Source organism: Phlebotomus papatasi, chromosome 3 (genome assembly GCF_024763615.1).
Source record: "Phlebotomus papatasi isolate M1 chromosome 3, Ppap_2.1, whole genome shotgun sequence".
In the NCBI taxonomy this organism is placed as follows: Eukaryota; Metazoa; Arthropoda; class Insecta; order Diptera; family Psychodidae; genus Phlebotomus; species Phlebotomus papatasi.
The window spans coordinates 9,657,327-9,676,961 of NC_077224.1; the positions used below are offsets into that span (position 1 = coordinate 9,657,327).

Consider the following 19,635-nt stretch of genomic DNA (forward strand, 5'->3'; position numbering starts at 1 on the left):
AAAATCACGAGTGGGTCAAAATTAAGAAAATCCACAATCCCGAGTGGATCTAAATTTTGAAAACCTAAAATCCCAAAGGGATCAAAATTCTAAAATAAAAAACGGAAATTCCGAATTGATATTCATCAACATTCCAAAGAGCCAAAAATCCGTATAGATCCAAATTCCGAATGGATTAAAATTCTGAATAGCCAAAATCTAGAAAGAATGAAGGTTCTGACGGCTAAAGTCCCAAATGGATCAAAATTCTAAAGAGCTAAAATCCCGATTAGATCAAAATTCTGAAGAGCCAAATCCCGAATGGATCAAAATTCCTAAGAACAAAAATCTCAAATGAATCGAAATTCTGAAGAGCCAAGATCCCGATTCATCCAAGATTCCGAATGGATCAAAATTCGAAAGAGTCAAAATCCCAAAGGGATAAAAATTCCAACATTCCGAAAAACGAAAACCCCGAATGTATCAAAATTCTGAAAAGCCAAATCCTGAGTGGATTATTCTCTCGAATAGTCAAAATCCTGAATGAACAAAAATTCCAAAAAACCAAAATCCAAAATGAATCAAAATTCCACAGAGCCAAAATCTTGAATAGATCGAAATTTCAAAGAGCGGGAATGCTGATCGGATCGAAATCCCGTAGGGCCAAAATCCTGAGTAGCCAAGATTCCGAATGGTATATTGATAATGGTCGTGATAATAATTCGGGATTCTGACCATTTGAGATTTAAACCCATTTGAAATTTTGACAATATGGATTATCGGATACTAGCGGTTCCAAATAATAAGTTAAACCAAATTTACGAATCTTATTTAGAGGGTGCTATTAACTTTTTTTCTTCATAAGTTTAACACTTTTTAGGTGTAAAAACATATCGACATTTTTTAATGTTAATTTTACACCTTTTAAGGGTAAAATTAACATAGAAAAGGGTAACTTTAACGCCCAATACACGTAAAAAAGGTAATATTTACACCGATTATGGATTAGTACTGCAGTGTAAAATTAACATTTCCGGAACATTTTAACTTTTTCGGATTTCTCTCAGTGTTAAATCTTTTTAAAAGTTATTACACTTAATTGCAATATTGCTCAAAGGAATTCTTCATAAATTAGAGGTTAACCTACCATTTTGATTTATCTAATTTATCTAGTCTACACCTTAAAGTTACTTAATGAATTTAGGTTTAAATTGAAAACTTTGGGGTATTCTTAGTTCCAGGTCCTTATTGAGCTAAAGCAGAACTGAGCTAATCTTCAAGACTTACAATGCCATAACCTCTTTTAAGCTAACCTAACGAAATCTGACTATCTCAAAATAAAAGCTACCTTGAAGTATTTATTTTATTCACTAAAATATATTTAATTTTGATGTTTAAATCCTTATTTTCCGTTTTAATTTCATGAAATGTCTGCAAACTAATATCCCCTCTAAAGAGCCTAATCTCAGCTTAACATATTTATTGTATTATTGCGTCTACTGCAAACAAACAAATTGATCAACTTCCTTCACTATCTCTCCCCAACTCCCCGGAAAACCATCATAGACCTTTAGTCTTTTGCTGCTCCTCCATGAAATCTTTCCATTCAAATAACAATGTCCTTTGCATGAATAAGACAGAGATTCATAGGACAACTAAAACTTTGACAGTAAATTTAAAGCCAGAGCAACATCCCCAAAAACAACTTCCCTACCCATTTGGCAGCCCTATTCAAGTAGGAGTTAATTTTCTTCCCCATGCCCTAGAACTGACATACATTTTTCATAAAGGGTTATCTCTCATTGAGTATCTAAGGGGCAACATAAAAATAGTGGACAATGTTGTGGTTCAACAAATAAACAGATTGGAGAGCACGAAATCAAGCACCTGTCCCTGTTCATTTTGATTGGGACATCAATCACAGGAAATAGCCAGCATTTATTAATTTATCTTTTTTTGCCCCACTTTTCTTCCACCAATATAAACATCCCCTGAACTTTACGACATTCATTAAGAAAAAAGTAAAGTGGAAATTTGCAGATTCCGTGCACAATTTGATATTAATTATTTTTATGTAGCCACCACCACGTGGAATGCTATAAATAACAATGTAATTACAAACTCAATTACTTCATCTACAATTTCACATACACTTCCGTTACGGTTTTTAAAGACAACCGAGTCTAGGATATTCCTAGCAGACCTTCGTAATTTAGGATGAAAGTTTAGGGAGAGGATAGGAGAAGAACTGAAGATTCTCCAGGGAAACTGATTCATGTAATCATACAATATTTTTATATTTTATCACGCCACTTTAGATTTCATCGCAGCAGTTTATTGGTGGTTGCATCAAGAAGTGTCGTAAGGGAATAAATTCAAAAGATTCGGATTTTCTCAGTGGAGATAGGAAAAATTCCTGCCTCCACCCAGAATCGAACTGGAGACTTCTTGTTAACTAGACGAGTGCTCTATAGATTATACCAACTGAGCTATTAGAGGCCACATGCTCATCTTGACTTGCTACACGAACACAATCTTAACCAATTGCATTATGCACTGCAATCGCTTACTCCGGATGAGAAAAAACTGAATGATTTGAGTGTCATTTGCTCTGATTGACGATTCTCTGTAAAATACAATTAATATTGAACTAAAGTTTGGAAAATTCTCACGATTCGGATTTCATTTCTGTGTAATTTTGCATTAATTTTTCTCGTAGGTACTGCAAGAAAGAATATTTTTTAAGAAAATTCCGTCACGTTTTATTCTTGACCAAAGGTAAAAAAGTAAAAAAGAGACTTATATTTTCAAGCTCTACTTTTTTTGGAAATCGCTTAAAGTCTTCATAGGCAAAAAAATTTACCACTCCCCATTTACTTCATTTAAGTTTAAAAATTGAACCAAAAGTATGTTTTAATTCCTTCAATTGATTTTGTTCTGTGAAATCATCAAACAGGAAGAATGAAAAGCGAAAACGAATTAAGCCACGCCTCCTCTTAGTTTATCTGTTTGCCATGTGGCTAAATGATCATTGGGAAATCTTTTTATCAACAGTTCGATGGAAAGCTTAGGAAAAGGATAATGCTGAATTAATAACAATAACCCGGTAATCGCCGAATGGGAAAGTTCAGCCCAGAATAAAAAATCCGGTGCGTAGGGCACCGAAAACTCTGGGAAGAACAGTACAGTTGTTTATTCCGGACTGAACTTTCCCATCCGATGATCACCGAATTATTGTTATTAATAAATTGTTAAGTCGGTTCTATCTCGATAATACTATATTAATAATTTTAAGGAGACTGAGTCACGCTTTATTCTGGACCAAAAACTTAATCCTGTATTTCTAGAAAATAGAGATAATGGCCTCAATTCTGAGACCAAGATCAAGATCAAGATCAAGAAAATTTCAAGATTTTGGTATTCTGAAATCAAAAAATCAAGATCAATTTGTCAAATCCGTACCAAACCAATATTTCAAGATTTCAAGACGTCAAATTTCTTGTTTTCTTGAAATAATTCCAAGAACCTCTCGGAGGTGCTTGGAATTTTCAAGATACTAACAATTTGAAGATTTCAATACGGAAATTACAATTGGTGAGGAATATTAATTTCTATAAGAGATGGTACAAAAAGGGGATTACTTTGAAAAATACTGTATTTGATCTTGTAATTTAATCGAAATGATACGTATTTCTAAATGTACATATCGACGTACACCACCCTGAGGATACCTGAAAAATAATCACATCTTGCATAAGTATTTCTTGGTTTATTACAGGTCACAAGTTTCGTTAGCACTTCCTGTACTCTCGTTTATGGCCTCTCATTTATTCTTTAATAACGTTCTATAATTAATTTTCTTAATTTATATGACGAAATTTCAACATATTCAATAGAGGAAATGAAGGTATTTGTCAGAAGTGACGTTTAGTTAAGTGTGGAAAATCTTGAAGTCTTGGTTTTTTAGCTAAGACATTTTAAGTTTCATAAATATTTCGCGTCCGAATACGAAATCTTGATTTTGGAAGTATTTGTCGGCTTGAAATTTTGATCTTGATTTTGGTCTCAGAATTGGGGCCAATTTATTAAAATTTTAATACTTTTTAACTTTATTGGGTCCCGGTCAAAATCCCGAAAGCCAAAATCCCGAAAGAGCCAAAATTCCGAATGCCAAAATCCCGAATTCTTAAATTTGTCATAGCTACTCCCACGATTGTACCCGCGCTTGCTGGAGGCAAAGGGAAATCTTCTGTGTCTTGGGAAATTATTCTTCTTATTATCCTCCATATAATTTCATCCTTTCAAGAATTTGAACATTCGGGATTTTGGCTTTCGGGATTTTGGCTGCCACCGCTTCTATAGGTATATTTTGTTCTAAGAATTCAGAAAAAGTGATTTAATTCGACCCTCAATTTCCGTCCCTCTAATCCTTAAACGGTTAAACAATTATTTAAAAAAATGAAATAAAAAAAAATTATTAAAATACCAGAGTAATAGAAGAATTGAACTTCAGTAGAAGACTTAGAAAAAGTTTTGTCACTTCTACAAATTCACTGAGGCAGACTTATGGAAGGCAGTAAAATGTTTTTTACGACATTTGCTGATTGATCCACCATTATACTACCTCAGTGTATTCCTGCGTCATGAAACCAACTCTCCTCCACCCAAAGTCGGTATTCAATGCCCATACACAGTTTTTCTCACCCAAACCATCGATGTGGCGTGTTCCTGAGGCAGGAAGATGAGAGGAAAAAAACCAGGTAATCTCGTAAGATCAAGACTTCAAGACTTGTTAAGTACGGATTTTCTAAATGTGCTAAAGTGACTCCCACCATCCCATTCTTCCACCCATTCAATCTCCTCTGGTATACCGAAAGATGAGCAAGAAAAATCCAACTCCCTGTGCGAACACAAGCTTCTGGTGGTTTGGGGCATGGTTGGTGTGCTGGAAAATGTAATCAGATAGGATTTCCTTCACTCATCCTCTCAGGTCTGACCCTGCAGTATGTTAGTTGCCTCATTCATTGAATCTGATACAACTCCGTGGGCTGACTAAGCCTAAAAATACAGGTAAATTGCCAAATTAGTCATATGGTGAAACTCGGAACGTTTGATACAAAATTCTTAGTTAAAAAAATAAATAAGACACATTTAACCAATAAGAAAAAAATCTTGATCAGTAAATATTCAGATATGGTAAGTAAAAAATCAAAGCAAATAATTAAAAATGGTTCATTTAAACAATTCAACTCTGATCAGTAATTTTGATAATTATTCTGATAAGATCCATTTTGATCAATGAAATATGAAAATGGTTTAAACCTGCTTAATGTTCCTTTTACCAAAATACAGGGTGCACTAATTGAAGTGTAAGCAACTTTATGCCCCTATAACTCTCACACTACTGGTCGGAGCGCCTTCATATTTTGCATAAAAATATGTTGCCAGTCTTGGAGTACACTGACTTTCTGTGGCTAGAGTTATTCTACCTTCAAACTGCTCTGGAACTGCCAATTACTCTGCTTTCCGTATTTGAGTACCGTCGTTGCGATTGAGCTGAAATTTTAGTATGTTCTAGCCGATGTTAAGGTCTTTTCAGAACATATATATATATATAATCCGACCTAGGTCAAAGGATTGTCTGGATACAGGGGCTCCAAGTTCAAAATTTTAACACTTTCATGAATACAGAACTACGGGGAGCTTCTTTTATCGAAAAAGAAATGTAATGTTTTTGTTTATAACAGCATATTATTTAAGTATCTGAAAAACTGTTTTTGCAAAGATAAAAATATAAAAAGAAAATAAATGCACTTTTCGTTTATTTTTTTTTTAAATTATGTAAGAGTAAATAAATCTATAAAATAAAAGTCTTAACCAATTTTCATGGTTACTAAGTCATTTTATTTATGTTTAAAATTCAGGATTAGAATATAAAGATCGTACAAATATGAATATTTCAAAATTTTAAATTCTGAGCCTCTCTATCTGGGTAAATGCTTGACGTAGACTGAACCATAGATACGTTCTTAAAAGGTTTTGACATCAGCTACAATATACTAAAATTTCAACCCAATCGTACCAGTTTTAAGTTTTGACAGTTATTCAAAATGGCGGACAGAAACATCAAATCAAGATGGCAACTACGTCATCTTGTAGATCTCATACATCTAACCCTTAAACGTGAAAATCTTGATTGTCGTTGTGGTATTATCAGAAATTGTTGTTTTGTGAAAAACCTAGTGTGGAGCTTTCTGCAAAGAAAAGCTTGGCCAAATGGGGTTCGCGTTGGTAGATGGTTTTTCGGCGGAGATAGCACCATAGCAGAATCATCCGAATTTGTAATTACCCATATTAACGCGAGAAGTTTGTGGTGCCACATTTATAGTGGGACTGTTGAGTCTAGAGGAGTTAGAGGAAGAAAGCCCGTCCTGACGAAGACTCTTCTAAGCCAAGGGTACCAATCACTGTTCAGCTGGAGTGGTAACTTTTAGGGGTTTTATAACGACAGCCAACTTCAAGTTACGATATGGCTATAATTCCGTTAGGTGGAGTTGAGAGTGCTCGACGAGTTATAGTTGAATGATTCTATCCTACTCGCTTCTGTCATGACTCCCGGTTATAGGCTATATCGGTGCGATAGGCAGTCTGAAAGCGATGGTGGAGCCGCTATATAATTTATCGTACAATTTTGTGACCCCTGTTCACTCTACCGGTCAAATAGATCGGTAGAGTACCTATCCTGATTTTTTTCTCATCCGAACTCTTCTTTCACATTTCAATGTTACTCTTTTTGATCCTAATTGTCTATGTACAGATTTACGCTCTACCTGCCGCACTTTTTATCTTATCCACATACCTTTCTCTGCAACTTGTGGTCAGTCCTTGATTGATTTGAAATTTAACGGTCTTTGTGTTAATACATCCAAAAATGAATAAATATTTAAAAGCAAAATGAATTCATTGACTATTCGAAGATTAGGGGAAAGTGACCATGCTTGATACGATCCAAGCTTGATAATAACTATTTTTTTCCTATGTTAATCAATAGTTATGACTCATCGCAATATATTTTAATAGCTGGTGCTAAGCCTCACATTTCCTAAAAAAAATTAGGATCCTAGCTCTTTTTTTCTAGTTTCGGGAAGCAAAAATCAAAAATAAGCCCAAAACTGTAATTTCGATACATGATATTTCATAAGTATTTCTTAATTAATGTCGCTGTACAGGAAAACTACTATCATAGGCACATAGAGGGTTCATCAGTGCTAATATTTATGTAAAAATATTTTTAATTGGTGGACACTGTTTTTGTGGGTGGTAACAAATTCATAAATTCTACTTGTGTCCATCCTATATTTTAAGAAGGGTCCATGAATGATAATTTTAATGTGGCAACTATATCATTAGATGTGATTATTTCATAATTACACATATTGCAATCCGTCAATTTTATCGACAATTGGCATAATCTTCAACCCTGTTGCGTGAATTTTAAGGTTGCAGAATGACATTTTCATGGACTCAAAGTAAATAAATGGTTTTCGCTAGCGCCCTAATGTCATAAAAACATGGCTTAGAAAAATTACATAAAAGTGATTTTAAAACTAATAACCAGTCTTACAAACAATTTAAGCAGATAGATTAGAGTTCCGTCTAAATATTGATGTGCAATTTTTTGTATCCGGTGAATTTTTTGCAGTGAAAATGGGCCTCCGAATTGTCGAATCAATTATTATACAGGAAGGCCCCGGACCCAACTTGTATAAAAATCGCTACTGAATTTCCATTTTCTTCTTGAGGAAAATCTAAGGATTTCCAGGAACTATTTGAGGTTGGATTATGAACCTAATAAGTGAGACATTTTTTTGTCATAGTGCAAGAATCGCTTCGGTTTGTGTGTTAATCAGAAAATAATCACAAACTATGAACATCATTTTACAGTATCAAGTATGGTCACTTTCCCCTACATACATAATTTTAATTAATTTATTTCCATGGCCGAAATTACACGTAAAGTGGCCGAAATTAGAATCTGGCCGAAATTTAGCACACTTCCCCTAGCACTACTTCCGGATGATTGTCATCAGTTACTCCGTCCTTACGGTCAGCATAAGAGAGGCGTGGCTTAAAATGTATATTACACAGAGAATTTTTGTGTGATCCAGAGCTGTTTTTCAACAAAAATTGATGAAGAAACACGGTGTTATCTAGCAGTATTGAGAATAAAATTAGTCATACAGCCTGTGCTATTCGGATATACTGTCATGAAGTTAGCTTCAAATGAAATGAACATACCTGAATCTTACGAGGTGTTTTCGACTTCAAAGGATGGAAAAATTGTAGTGGTTTACCCATTTTATAGTCCCTGGCCCAAGGATAACCCGAAAGGGGAGCTCGATGCTCCTCTTTCCGTGACCTATACTGTTTTGCTCTCCTCTAAATCGTTTTCCAGTGAAAGAAATTAAGTGGTAATTTTCAAAATTATGACCGTTACGACTTTATAGAAAAACGTTATTCAAACTTTAGTTTTTATATTGAAACACTGTATATCTCGTTGATATTGCTGTTAAGTGAATGATACAGAAGTTTTTTACTGAATTGAAATAGAATCATGTGGAAAAACGACAGGAGGGAATCTAAATTAACTTATTCGTACATTTATTCTTAAATAGATTTTTCCCAGATCCGAGTATCATTCACCTGCAAAAATTCGCAAACATTGATCAAATCCACAGTACAATAAGATAATTACTATTGAAATTGATTTATTTGCTGAACCTAAGCTTATGTTCCATAGCCCCAATTTTCCACCTCATACTCCTTTCCAAATTAATGCACACACAAATAATTACAGTAATTGTTATGCTCATTGGCATGGAGCGAAAGTGAGATTAAATGTTTGTGGAGTGTACAAAAAAAGAGCGCGCTTTGTGTTAAATTATTAATTTTGCATATGAATTGTGCCACATTTATTTTTTTTTCGACATGCTTTTCACACACAAATATTTATGCAATGGTATGTATATTATTCAGAGGGTGAATTTGTGCCTAAATAATACATTACCACTTTAATACCGTCAAATGCAATTAATATTAAATTTACCTGATCCCCCTTGCCGAAAGTTCACACAAATAGTTTTTCCCATTAAATTTTCATTGAGTTTAATAGATGGTTGGAGCGGGGATTGGAGGAATCTGTACGTGCCACATTTTATCCATATTTTCGGTTAATTCGATTTCAAATGCGACGGTTGCAGTGTTAATCTATCGATTGACGAGAGGATTATTTGCCAATAAATGGATAGCAAATTGATTTAAAATATTATAATGTGCAAAAAAGGAATATCTCTATTTAATTATCCATTGAATATTGTTCTGTCATTGAGACAAAGTTATTTAGAAATGCTGAGAAAGAAAATAAGCACAATCCCTCACAAATTGATCTATCATGTAATATGTTATTGCCTTTCTCAGGAGCACAATACGTGTCCAAAATTAATGTCGCACTTTGCAGCATGTCGCAAATTTCCCACAAAACACTCAAACAATTTCCCTGCTGGATACCCAGCTTTGTTCTTGGAGCTGTTTTGCTACAAAATAACCTTCGGGGTGGGTGGATGGGTGCCACAATATTACTTCAAATGGCTGTCTTCAGATTCACCCTCAGCCAGTAAAATTCGTGTGGGACTGTGAAGAAAACGATGACGCGAGTGAATGGGAAGGATTTTTATGTGATTCCCCATTGAAAACTCTCATGTTGCACCATGTTCCAGCAAGTGAAATAAAAATCTCACCCATTCCATGGCTACAGAATCACCCACCGCAGAGACATTGTTTACCCATTTTATTCCTTTCGGGAAAGTATCCCAGTTCAAGTGGCTTCACAAGTAAAATCTCTCTCACAGTGAAAAATGCACTGGTTACAGATCACTGTTTAAAATGATGGTACAACAATATAGTTCACGAAGACTAGGGGAATGTAGCCACGATTCGTACACAGTGAACCTTCAAACGACACGAAGTTTCCCTTGGTTTGCAAAGAGCTAGCTCGTCATTTCTTATCCATAAAGTGGTAAACCTGCTCCTTGCAAAGGGAAGATTCGTATCGTTTGAAGGTTTATTCTAATGGATTAAATTTCCTGAAAAGAGCATGAGTTAACTCAATTAAGAACATAGAAAAAGAATAGAGTTGTTCGAAGCTTGAGTTGTCCGAAGGTAGGACGACCCCTTAGGAGAAGGCTTCCTATAGGGCTTCCCCTATAAGAGAAGGTTTTGAAGTTTGGCACACCTTTTGGCTTCGAACAATTCATATTTTTTCCCATATTCGAAAATCATTTCCCACACTTTCGAAAATCAAAAAACTTTTTTTTGGGAATAGAGTGCCACTTAACGATTTAGCCGAGACAGGGATTTTTCCGGAGTTCGCGAGTGAAAAGGTGACCCTTTGACGACGTAAGAACACGAACACTGGAAAAGTCCCTGTGAAAGTTCGCTCCGACTATGAACGCGCCTGATGAAATCTTGTAAACAGCATACGTTCCATTTTAGATACATTTCAGTCTTAAAGTCCAGCAATAAGGAAAACTATAAACTTTTTCGATTCTCGCAGTACTCAAAATTCGATTATTATCTAACAGTGTCTTGACTAAGGGGAAAAATATCCATTTGCACAAAATATTCAAAAAATTTAGACAGAATTTCAAATTCTCAAATTTATTTATTTTATTTAAGTGATTGTAAGAAGAATTATAACAGGAAATTATTTAGCAGCCACGCGAATGATAGGAGAAGAAAAATCTCCCGTCGTAAGCTATCGAAACCGAAATTCGAATGTATTTTGTCTTGAAAAAAAAAAAACCGGCTGTCAGCACTCAGTTCTCCAATTTTGCGTCTATCGCCGTCTTAAGGCCAATATCATCAGAAAAAAATGGCTGCACATCCATAATCTTAAAGGGTGTCCACGACAAGATTGTTCCAAATGATTTGATATTTTTATGACAGATGTCACTGGCTCCGCATTTTCGTTGTATGTAAATAAGTAAACACGTGTTTTTACCTTTCTTTTGGTGAAACTCTCATCAAATTCTGTTCATTTTTAACTATACGAAATAATAATGGAAAAGAGAAGGGAACTGATCGTGTATACACGTATCTAAAAAAAATCCTAGAATCAATTACGCGAACCTTGGAAAACTTAGAAATGCCTCACGCCAGACCGTCCGGAGGGTGATTCTTCGATTCCTCGACAGTAAAACCACTGCCCAGAAACCTGCATGTGGAAAAGATCGGGGTATTGGAGATCGAAATTTGGAGAAAAAGGTGATCATGCGCTACAAGAACAATCATTCGACATCTGTGAGAGGGCTAAAAAACTTAAATGTTCTCCCAGTCTTATGCACAAAATAAATCAGAGGAATGGACATAAGACTTTTAAAGCCCAAGCAGCTCCTCATTGCAGGGATGCACAAAGTCAGTCAGCTAAAACACGAGCTCGAAGCCCGCACGATAAGATGATGTTTGGCTTTAGTGGGTACATCTTGATTTGATGGATGATGAAACATACGTAAAAGGAGACTTCAAACAATTACCAAGACAGCAATATTACATCGCAAAGTCTCGCATAGGATGTAAGAAAAAGTACAGGCACAAAAATTATGAAAAGTTTCCAAAAAATACATGGTTTGGATGGCGATCTGCTCATGTAGATGTCAGAGAAATGCGTTCTTCATGCAGGGCAGCATGAACTCGTCAATTTACATCACTGAATGCCTCCAAAAACGCCTGTTGCCTCTGTACAGATGCCATGACATACCCCCGATCTTCTGGCCAGATTTGGTGTCGTGCCATTACTTAAAAGCAACCAAAGAATGGTACTAGGAGAATGACGTTCGTTATGTACCCAAAGGAGATGAATCCGCTAAACTTTCATAATCTTCGTCCAGTTGAAACATATTGGGCTATTATCAAAGACGATCTGAAGAAGAAGGCTAAACGCATCAAGAACGTCGAGGACTTTAAGAAAAAATGGAATGAAGCAACCAAGAGCCGCGATGATGATCTTGTACAGACCTCGGTGGGAGGACTCAAGAAGAAGATTCGAGATTTCGCCCATCAAGTACTTGAATAAAAAACTAATAATATCTAAAAAATCTACAATGAATTAAAGTTTAAAAAAGTATTTTTCTTTTTTTTAATATTATGTAGACTTCATTTTTAAAGCATTAGTCTTGGGAACAATCTTATCGTGGACACGTTTCAAATTGTATGTAGGGGAAAGTAGTCTCCCTTCGAACGTTCATGCCTTCGAATAATGTGAATTTCTCTTATTTTTCCTAAGAGATTTCCACATAATTGTCACATAATTATCAATAATTAATAATAAGCTAACTAATATTTAATAGAAATGTTTAAGGCTCTTAAGAAAACTTAGAGAAAATTAACATTATTCGAAGGCATGAACGTTCGAAGGGAGAGTACTTTCCCCTACCGCTGACAATTATAAATGATTATATATTAAATTTACGGAAATATTATTAAGCAAATAAATACTCTTTTAAGTGACAAATGCAAGCTTTTTGCTTAATACGTCTACCGCCGTCTTATAAGTGTAAAATATCTTCATGGGAAAACAAAGGAAATTTCTGTCAAAGATTATAGAAGTCAAATGGCGTGTAATATGCCTAGTTAAATTGAATTTATGTTTTACTATTCTGCTACAATTTTAAAATATATATTTATAATTTTTAAATATTTATAGAACACTTTCGCTACGCTTTTGTATAATAAAATTTATATAAGGCAAAGAACTCGACCGGTTCCTCGTCTGGACTGGTAGATTTATATATTCAATTTATTTATATTTGCTATAATATTTTGCGTATGATCTAACATTAATAGGTCAATCAGTCCATGAATAATACGAACCAGTGACAAATTCATAGAAATTGACGAAAGTGACCATCAAATATTGAAAAATTGACCCACCGGTCGAATCGAGGAACCCGGTCGAGTGAGGGTACCTCACCTTATATATCAAATATTCTACAAAATTGTACACAAATATCTCAAAGTTTCTTTTGTACAAGAAATAAAAAAAAAAAACTTGTTCAATTCAACTTCATTTTCATCACAGATCTGTCAAGGCGTTTACACGGCGGAAATAGTAGAGGAAAAAAAGTAAAATGTCATAAATGCTTCTCTCCAATTGATATTTATCTCAGTTGAAATATCCCTAAACTAGTATTTTATATTCTCTCGCCCCATCAGAGTGAAAAATAAATTTTTTAATGCTACCACTAGTGGCAATGATGATGGGTATTTTGTGTAACATGATGCAATGAAAAATATCTTGATCCTGTCTCACAGCACAATTTCTTGGCCATTTCTCTGGCGACAACCAGCACAATCCCTGTCTCTGCGTCTTCCATATCAAGCCCCCCACACAATGCTCCCTCCTCTGCCCAAAAATGAGACTACAAGATGGAATGAAAGTGAGTTGTTAGCCTTCAACACACCCCAAAATATCCGTCATGAAATATGATATCATTCGTCTTGGAGCACAAAACATCACAGTTTAGGGTTTGGTGGTATTTGCAGCAGGAAAAAATCCTTCATTCTTGGAGAAAATCCCGCCAGTATCATCCCTTTTTGGCGGCGGATAAAATTACTATGGAAGCTATTAAATAAAATACGGGATAGCCCCTGAACTTGTACACCCATAGCCTCGAATTTTTCATGGCACGTCGCTATAATAAGCACAAGACTCATGATTTACGTTGGTAATTTTAACCAGGAACCACTAAATACAGAAAACACGTGAATTTTTGCACCCCCCAAAAAAGCCTCCACTGTGTGGCTTCAATTAATGAAAATTCATATTTTATTGCAACTCAGGCACCACTAAAAATTTTTACTACCGCCACTACCATTATTCAATGATATATTCTTCTATCCTTTCACATCCACACCCAGCCACAAGAAAAATTATGACACTCTATAATTTAATCAACTATTAAATTTTATTACACTTCTTAAAATTTCATTTTGCCGCCCCAAACTTCGGAAGCTTCTTTACAACTATCGCCCTTTTTATTAAGTTTCCCATCTTCATGGAACAAAAAAAAATCATCGACATTGTGTCTTCTTTAGAGCGACTTTGGGGAAATTCTTAAATGATTTAATGTGCAGTGTTTGGCAGACGAAAGATAGCAACAAGAGACCACTAACTTTGCTCCTAGGCCTAAGAAAGAGTCATTGCTTCATTCTTCTACAGGCTGCAGCAATAATTTCTCATTGAGAAAGCCGCTTAGAGCATTTCTCTTGCAAAAGTTGTCGCTTTAAATAGCAAATGACGTAGCAGAAAAATGTCTACTACTTCATTCACAAAAAGATTCTAGTGAAAACCATTCACAAAGAGCAGATAAAATTTTGGAAAATAAAATAAAAACTTTAAATAACTGTCATTCATCTGTCAACTTTTTAATAACAAAACCAAACTAGGCTTTCTCATGATCAACATTTCTTGGCTACAGTGTTTTTGTAGATTTTCTTAGTAAATATAATACAAAGGAGTTAACAGATCAACCATGGTTTACTCTAGGTTTCGATCGGTCGATCATGTAGAATAATCAGCGCCGATCTGCCGATATTCGACTCACGGTTTACTTACAAAATTTATTAATACTCCTCCGGATTTAGAAAATACCCGGCTTAGTGAGTACTTAATAAATTCTTAACACAATAACATAAATTTAAGGATTTGTAGAACAACCAACTACTTTAAAAAAAAAAAAAAACTAATGTGACATAACTCAGTCTTAACACTAAGTACATAATTAAGGTCGTTGTAAAAGTCCTTAAATATGCATTTATGAATAATAACTATGCTTTTCAGCAGGTATTCTTCCAATCAAAAAGAAAATACATGTACTAAAAAATAAAACCTTCTCAGAAATCAATGCTTGCGTCCACCTCCGTCTTAGCGTTGGTGACCAACCTCCAGAGCCAAGTGGTGGAAATGCTCTGTCAGGTTGTATAAGTCAACAGCATCATTTGAAAAAATAAATTATTTTGACGTTTTAGCATTGTCTTTGGATCTAAATAGTCGCGTGTAAAGACTCAGTTTTCTTTATTGTATCCTTTATGGCGCTGCGATCGCTTTTTCTGCAGGCACATTTTTTTACCCCTTCCCTTAAACGATATTTCCGAATGCAAATTAAAGTGAGTTGCTTCGGCAAACGAAGTGTCAGTGGGCTGGCGTCCGCTGAAGGAAAAGGTCGTCTCTATGTCGCTCCGTATGAGGATTTATGGAGGGGTAAAACGATACCTGAAATCATATGGATATGCGTGTTCTCACTCACTCTTTAACTTTAGAGAGAGAGGGAGAGAGAGCATTATCCTTACAACTCACCTCGCAATCCCGTCTCTTGCCTTGACTTTCTACGTTCCACAAGGAGTCTTCGAGGAATAATTTTTTTCTGTTTTCTGGCTTTGTGGACGATTTGGCCCGCGTTGCTCTACTGCCTGAGTAATCTTTGGACTCTGCGGTACACTTGCAATATGTATCGATTCTATGCCTTATTTTATTCAAAAAAATCTAAATTTCGACTGTTACCGTCCTGGAGTTTAAACGGTGAAAGATATCACGTTCCGGTTTTCGGTGACCCCATGCGTGATACTATTTGCCCCAGCATTTTTGAGAATGGTCACAAAATTACCTTTTAGAAAACGGCTCGATAAATGTATTTCCTTACAAAATAGAGAAAAATGACATTCACGAAGTTGTAGAGCGACAAATTTCCTATAAAACTGCGCTAATCAGAAATTTCTGTGGATCATAGGTAGCTCGTAAAAAAATAAAATATCCGTTTTGTGACATTTTGCCCCAGTCTCCCCTACTTTTGACTAATCACTTTTTAAGTAGTTACCCTAATGCATAGAAAACATATGTTTTTTTAATCCTCGCATTTCTTTATTTATCAAGAAAGGTCCCTTCATACAATTCGTCAGTTGGATCAGCAATTGTCGTAACTTCCTCGTCACCTCATCGGCTTCTAAACAAATATGCAAATACAAGAACTCCTAATGAAGTGAAGAGTAAGTTATGAGAATTGTTGATCCAACCCGACCACTTAGCACCACACCTGGCCAAAATTTAAATTATTCGCGGATAGCCTCAATTCATTATTGATAGGGGGAGGTGGGGCTACTTTGAGCTGTGGGGCTAGATTATTATACGACTTTTTGGCCTATTTCTAAATAAAGCTGGTCCTTACAATCATTTTAATTAGATTCACAATTACTTTACTTATCCGGCGCTACAAGCAGTTATTGGTCTTGGCCTGACTCAGGACCCGTCGCCACTCGAGTCTGTTTACTTTATGCCTACACAATTACTTTGTGTACTAAAATTAGATCATGTTAAAACCCAGTTTCCATTAGAAATATACAAAGAAACCGTATAGCAGAGTAGCGCCACAGCTCAAAGTAGCCCCACCTTCCCCTAGTCATTTTAGGCTACTTAGCCCTCAAATGTATTGTTTTTCTATTTGAAATCTCAAGATTTTGTTCAAAATTCTGAATGTTCCTAATTAGGTTTGTCGTGCATTATACGAATAAGTTGCGAAAACTTTTCTTATAAAAAAACTTGAAGGTTTTAAACAAAAAGTTTTTGAACTTAAATCAATCAAATGTAATCATCAACCCTCAGAAGAGATTTCGAAGCACTGGTCCTATTAAGATTTGCATCACTGTAGATATTAAAAGAATATCCTCTTTATGATGATAAACAAACGATTTTTTTCAATTCTCTAATTTTTTATTATTTTATATTATCATTTTCAGTAACTTTTTAAATTTAAGTAGATCAAACCTTGAAATCTTGAAATACCCAAAATTTCATTCTTATGTTGAGCTTATGAGTTTGAAAAATAAATAAACAAAATATTGAAAAAAAAGTCATAATTTTTTGAAAAAAATAAGTCGAAAATATAGATAGATCTTTTTAGATTCAAATAAATATTTAAACAAACATAGAACGTTATATATAATTTTTATAATATCAAATATATTTAGACTGTCTTTTCCAAAATGTTCTATTAATCTTTTTCAATAAGTTAAATTAATGAAATTATGTCAACTTTCATACATTTCTACGGTTCCATTCCATTCAATTCTATCTCAGAATGAGGACAGCCATTTGAAGTTGACGGTTTCCTATGCTGCCCGTGTAATTTTTTTTTTTTTTTTGAAAAAATTGAATATCTCGTTACCCGAACGCCGGATGACCACTAAATTTTCACCAGTTGTTGATCTCAGTCCCAGGAACAACATATTTCTCAGAGTAATATAAGTCTAAGTCGACTTAGAATAGTATGGAATGGATCCGTCGATTTGTAGTAGGACTGCTGAGACTGGAGGACCTGGAGGGAAAAAGCCCGTCTTGGCGAAGACTCTTCTAAGCCAACGGTACCAATTACTGTTCAGCTGGCGTGGTAACTTTGAGGGGTGCTATAACGACGGCTAACTTCAAGATACGATATCGCTATAGTTCCGCTAGATGGGGTTGTAAGTGCTCGACGAATTATTCCGAAGGTACAATCGAATCGGCTCCTCAGTCGGTCTTCACCAATGAAGAGAGGAAGATGTCTGATTCGCGGCTCTTTGGAATGGTGCCATGGGGTCTCTTTTCCGTAAGACTAGCGTTGAAGAGTGCACCAGAATGTTCCGGTGTGGACCCGTAGCAATCCTTGCTACACATTGCTTTACGACTATTGTTGATGCAGATTGCTACCTCAAAGTCCAAATTCTCTCAGTGAATTTTATCAATGAATTTCAGTCGATTCCTCAAAGATAAAAGAATAAATTCCTTTACCAAAGTATTTCATATTAAAATGAAAATCTTGAGGAAAAAAAATCCAGGGGATTGAGTGTCCTCCTGTGCAGTTTCTCTGAAGTCAGAAGCTTACAATGTGTCTCAAAAGAACTCATTTTCCTCGGCACATTTTCACTGGCTGAGAAAACACCGAGATGGAATTTAAGTAAGAAATATGGACTGAAGGAGATTTAAGTCTTCTACATGGGAAAATGTTCTACCCTCGAGACGATGTCTTTCCATTTTCTGCCGCACAAAACTTATCTTGTTTCGTGGCATTCCACGCACCAGGGGAAGAATTTCATAAGAAAAAGAGTCCTCCTTACTTTCAATTTCTTCACCCCTTTTGGGGATTGGTTTGAGGAGTTCAGGAGAACCCGGTGGGGCTTAAGAATACACCAACCACATGCACACTCGTGTGGAAAATGAAGATAGAAAGTCGTCCAGGGAGGGACATAAAATGACGAAATTGACGCTATAATTACATAATTTCATATTAAATGGACATAAAGAGATATGAGAAAATTAATTTTCTTTATGATGATTGTTCTTCTATCACACAATCTCTCTGTCACTTGACTTTTAATATTAACTTTCTTTTTATTTATCGCAAAATGGATTGTGCGTGGAAGGGATCCCTCCACCGGGAAATGACGCTGAGGAAACTTTATGATATGAAATCAATTAAAATTGCACAATGTCTTCGCTTCTTATACCCTCCAAATGCTATCATGTTTCCGTTGTGGGTGTCATTCATCTGAGGAGTTCCATGTCAAGATACTCATCAAGAATTTAGAACGCCATATCTTTAAGCATCTCACCCTCCTCAAATTCAACCCCTGCCCCTTGACTAAAATAATAGGAATGATGTGGCATCCAATTGAGAAATAGTTTCATAGGAGTCACGGATAATGTGAGGATTCCAACGCCAAAGTACTGACATTAAAAGGCACCATCCTTCCCATTTTCCTCAATCCCTGAACCCCATCGAGAAAATTTACAGAGGTGACGATAAACACCGAGAACCTCCTCCACTTTTGCAAAGTATTATTTAATTAAGCATCACCTCGAGTGACGTCTAATGGCAGTTTAATTGCTTGCCCTCTTCCATACTCAGCCGGAAAAATTTTAATGTTATTTCCTCGCCTTATTTTTTTGTAGTCCAAGATCCTCAACTCAAGAGCAGATGCTCATTTTGCATTCTTGTACACTTTCTTTTCTTTGCCAGTAATTAATCCACTTTCATATTCAAGTGAATAAATTTCTATTCGTCATCAACATCCTTGTCTTTCATTATTTTGAAATGGAGGTCAAGGCAAAGGCATTTCATGAATGTGGTGTACACATTGATGCAAATACTAGAACTCCAATTGCAAAAACCATGATTTTCTTTTACTTTTAAAATCGAAAATACATTCCACGTTATCATTGATTAAGACTAATCAAGGACTATTAAAGAGTTTAATTATATAGGGGAGACCGGGGAAGAATTACCCAGTGTATAAAATTTTTCGTTGAGTTTAATTTGTAAAAATATTTTTGAATCAGGTTGATAAATATTGCAATGAATAAGGAGCGAACTAATTACTCCAAATAATTAATAGTTTGCTCAATATTGTGAAAAATTATAGGGGCAAGCTTTCAGACTTCAAAAAATTTTTTTTAGGAAATGTGCGAATTAAGACTAGCTATTAAAATATATCGCCACTAGGACAGATACATTAAAAGAATCTGGGAAAAAAGAAGTGTTCGAAAATAGAGGGTGTGCGAAGCCTGAAAGC

The 19,635-nt window shown here is 35.4% G+C and overlaps 1 protein-coding gene across 1 annotated transcript in view; it reads left to right on the forward strand.

Moving 5' to 3' along the window:
• The window catches only part of LOC129805190 (uncharacterized), a 92,660-nt gene that overhangs the window by 34,688 nt on the left and 38,337 nt on the right, over nt 1–19,635 (forward strand). The window contains exon 2 of the mRNA XM_055852950.1: nt 13,348–13,472. Within this exon, the coding sequence (XP_055708925.1) occupies nt 13,348–13,472 (125 nt within the window). The remainder of the gene's footprint in view (nt 1–13,347; nt 13,473–19,635) is intronic.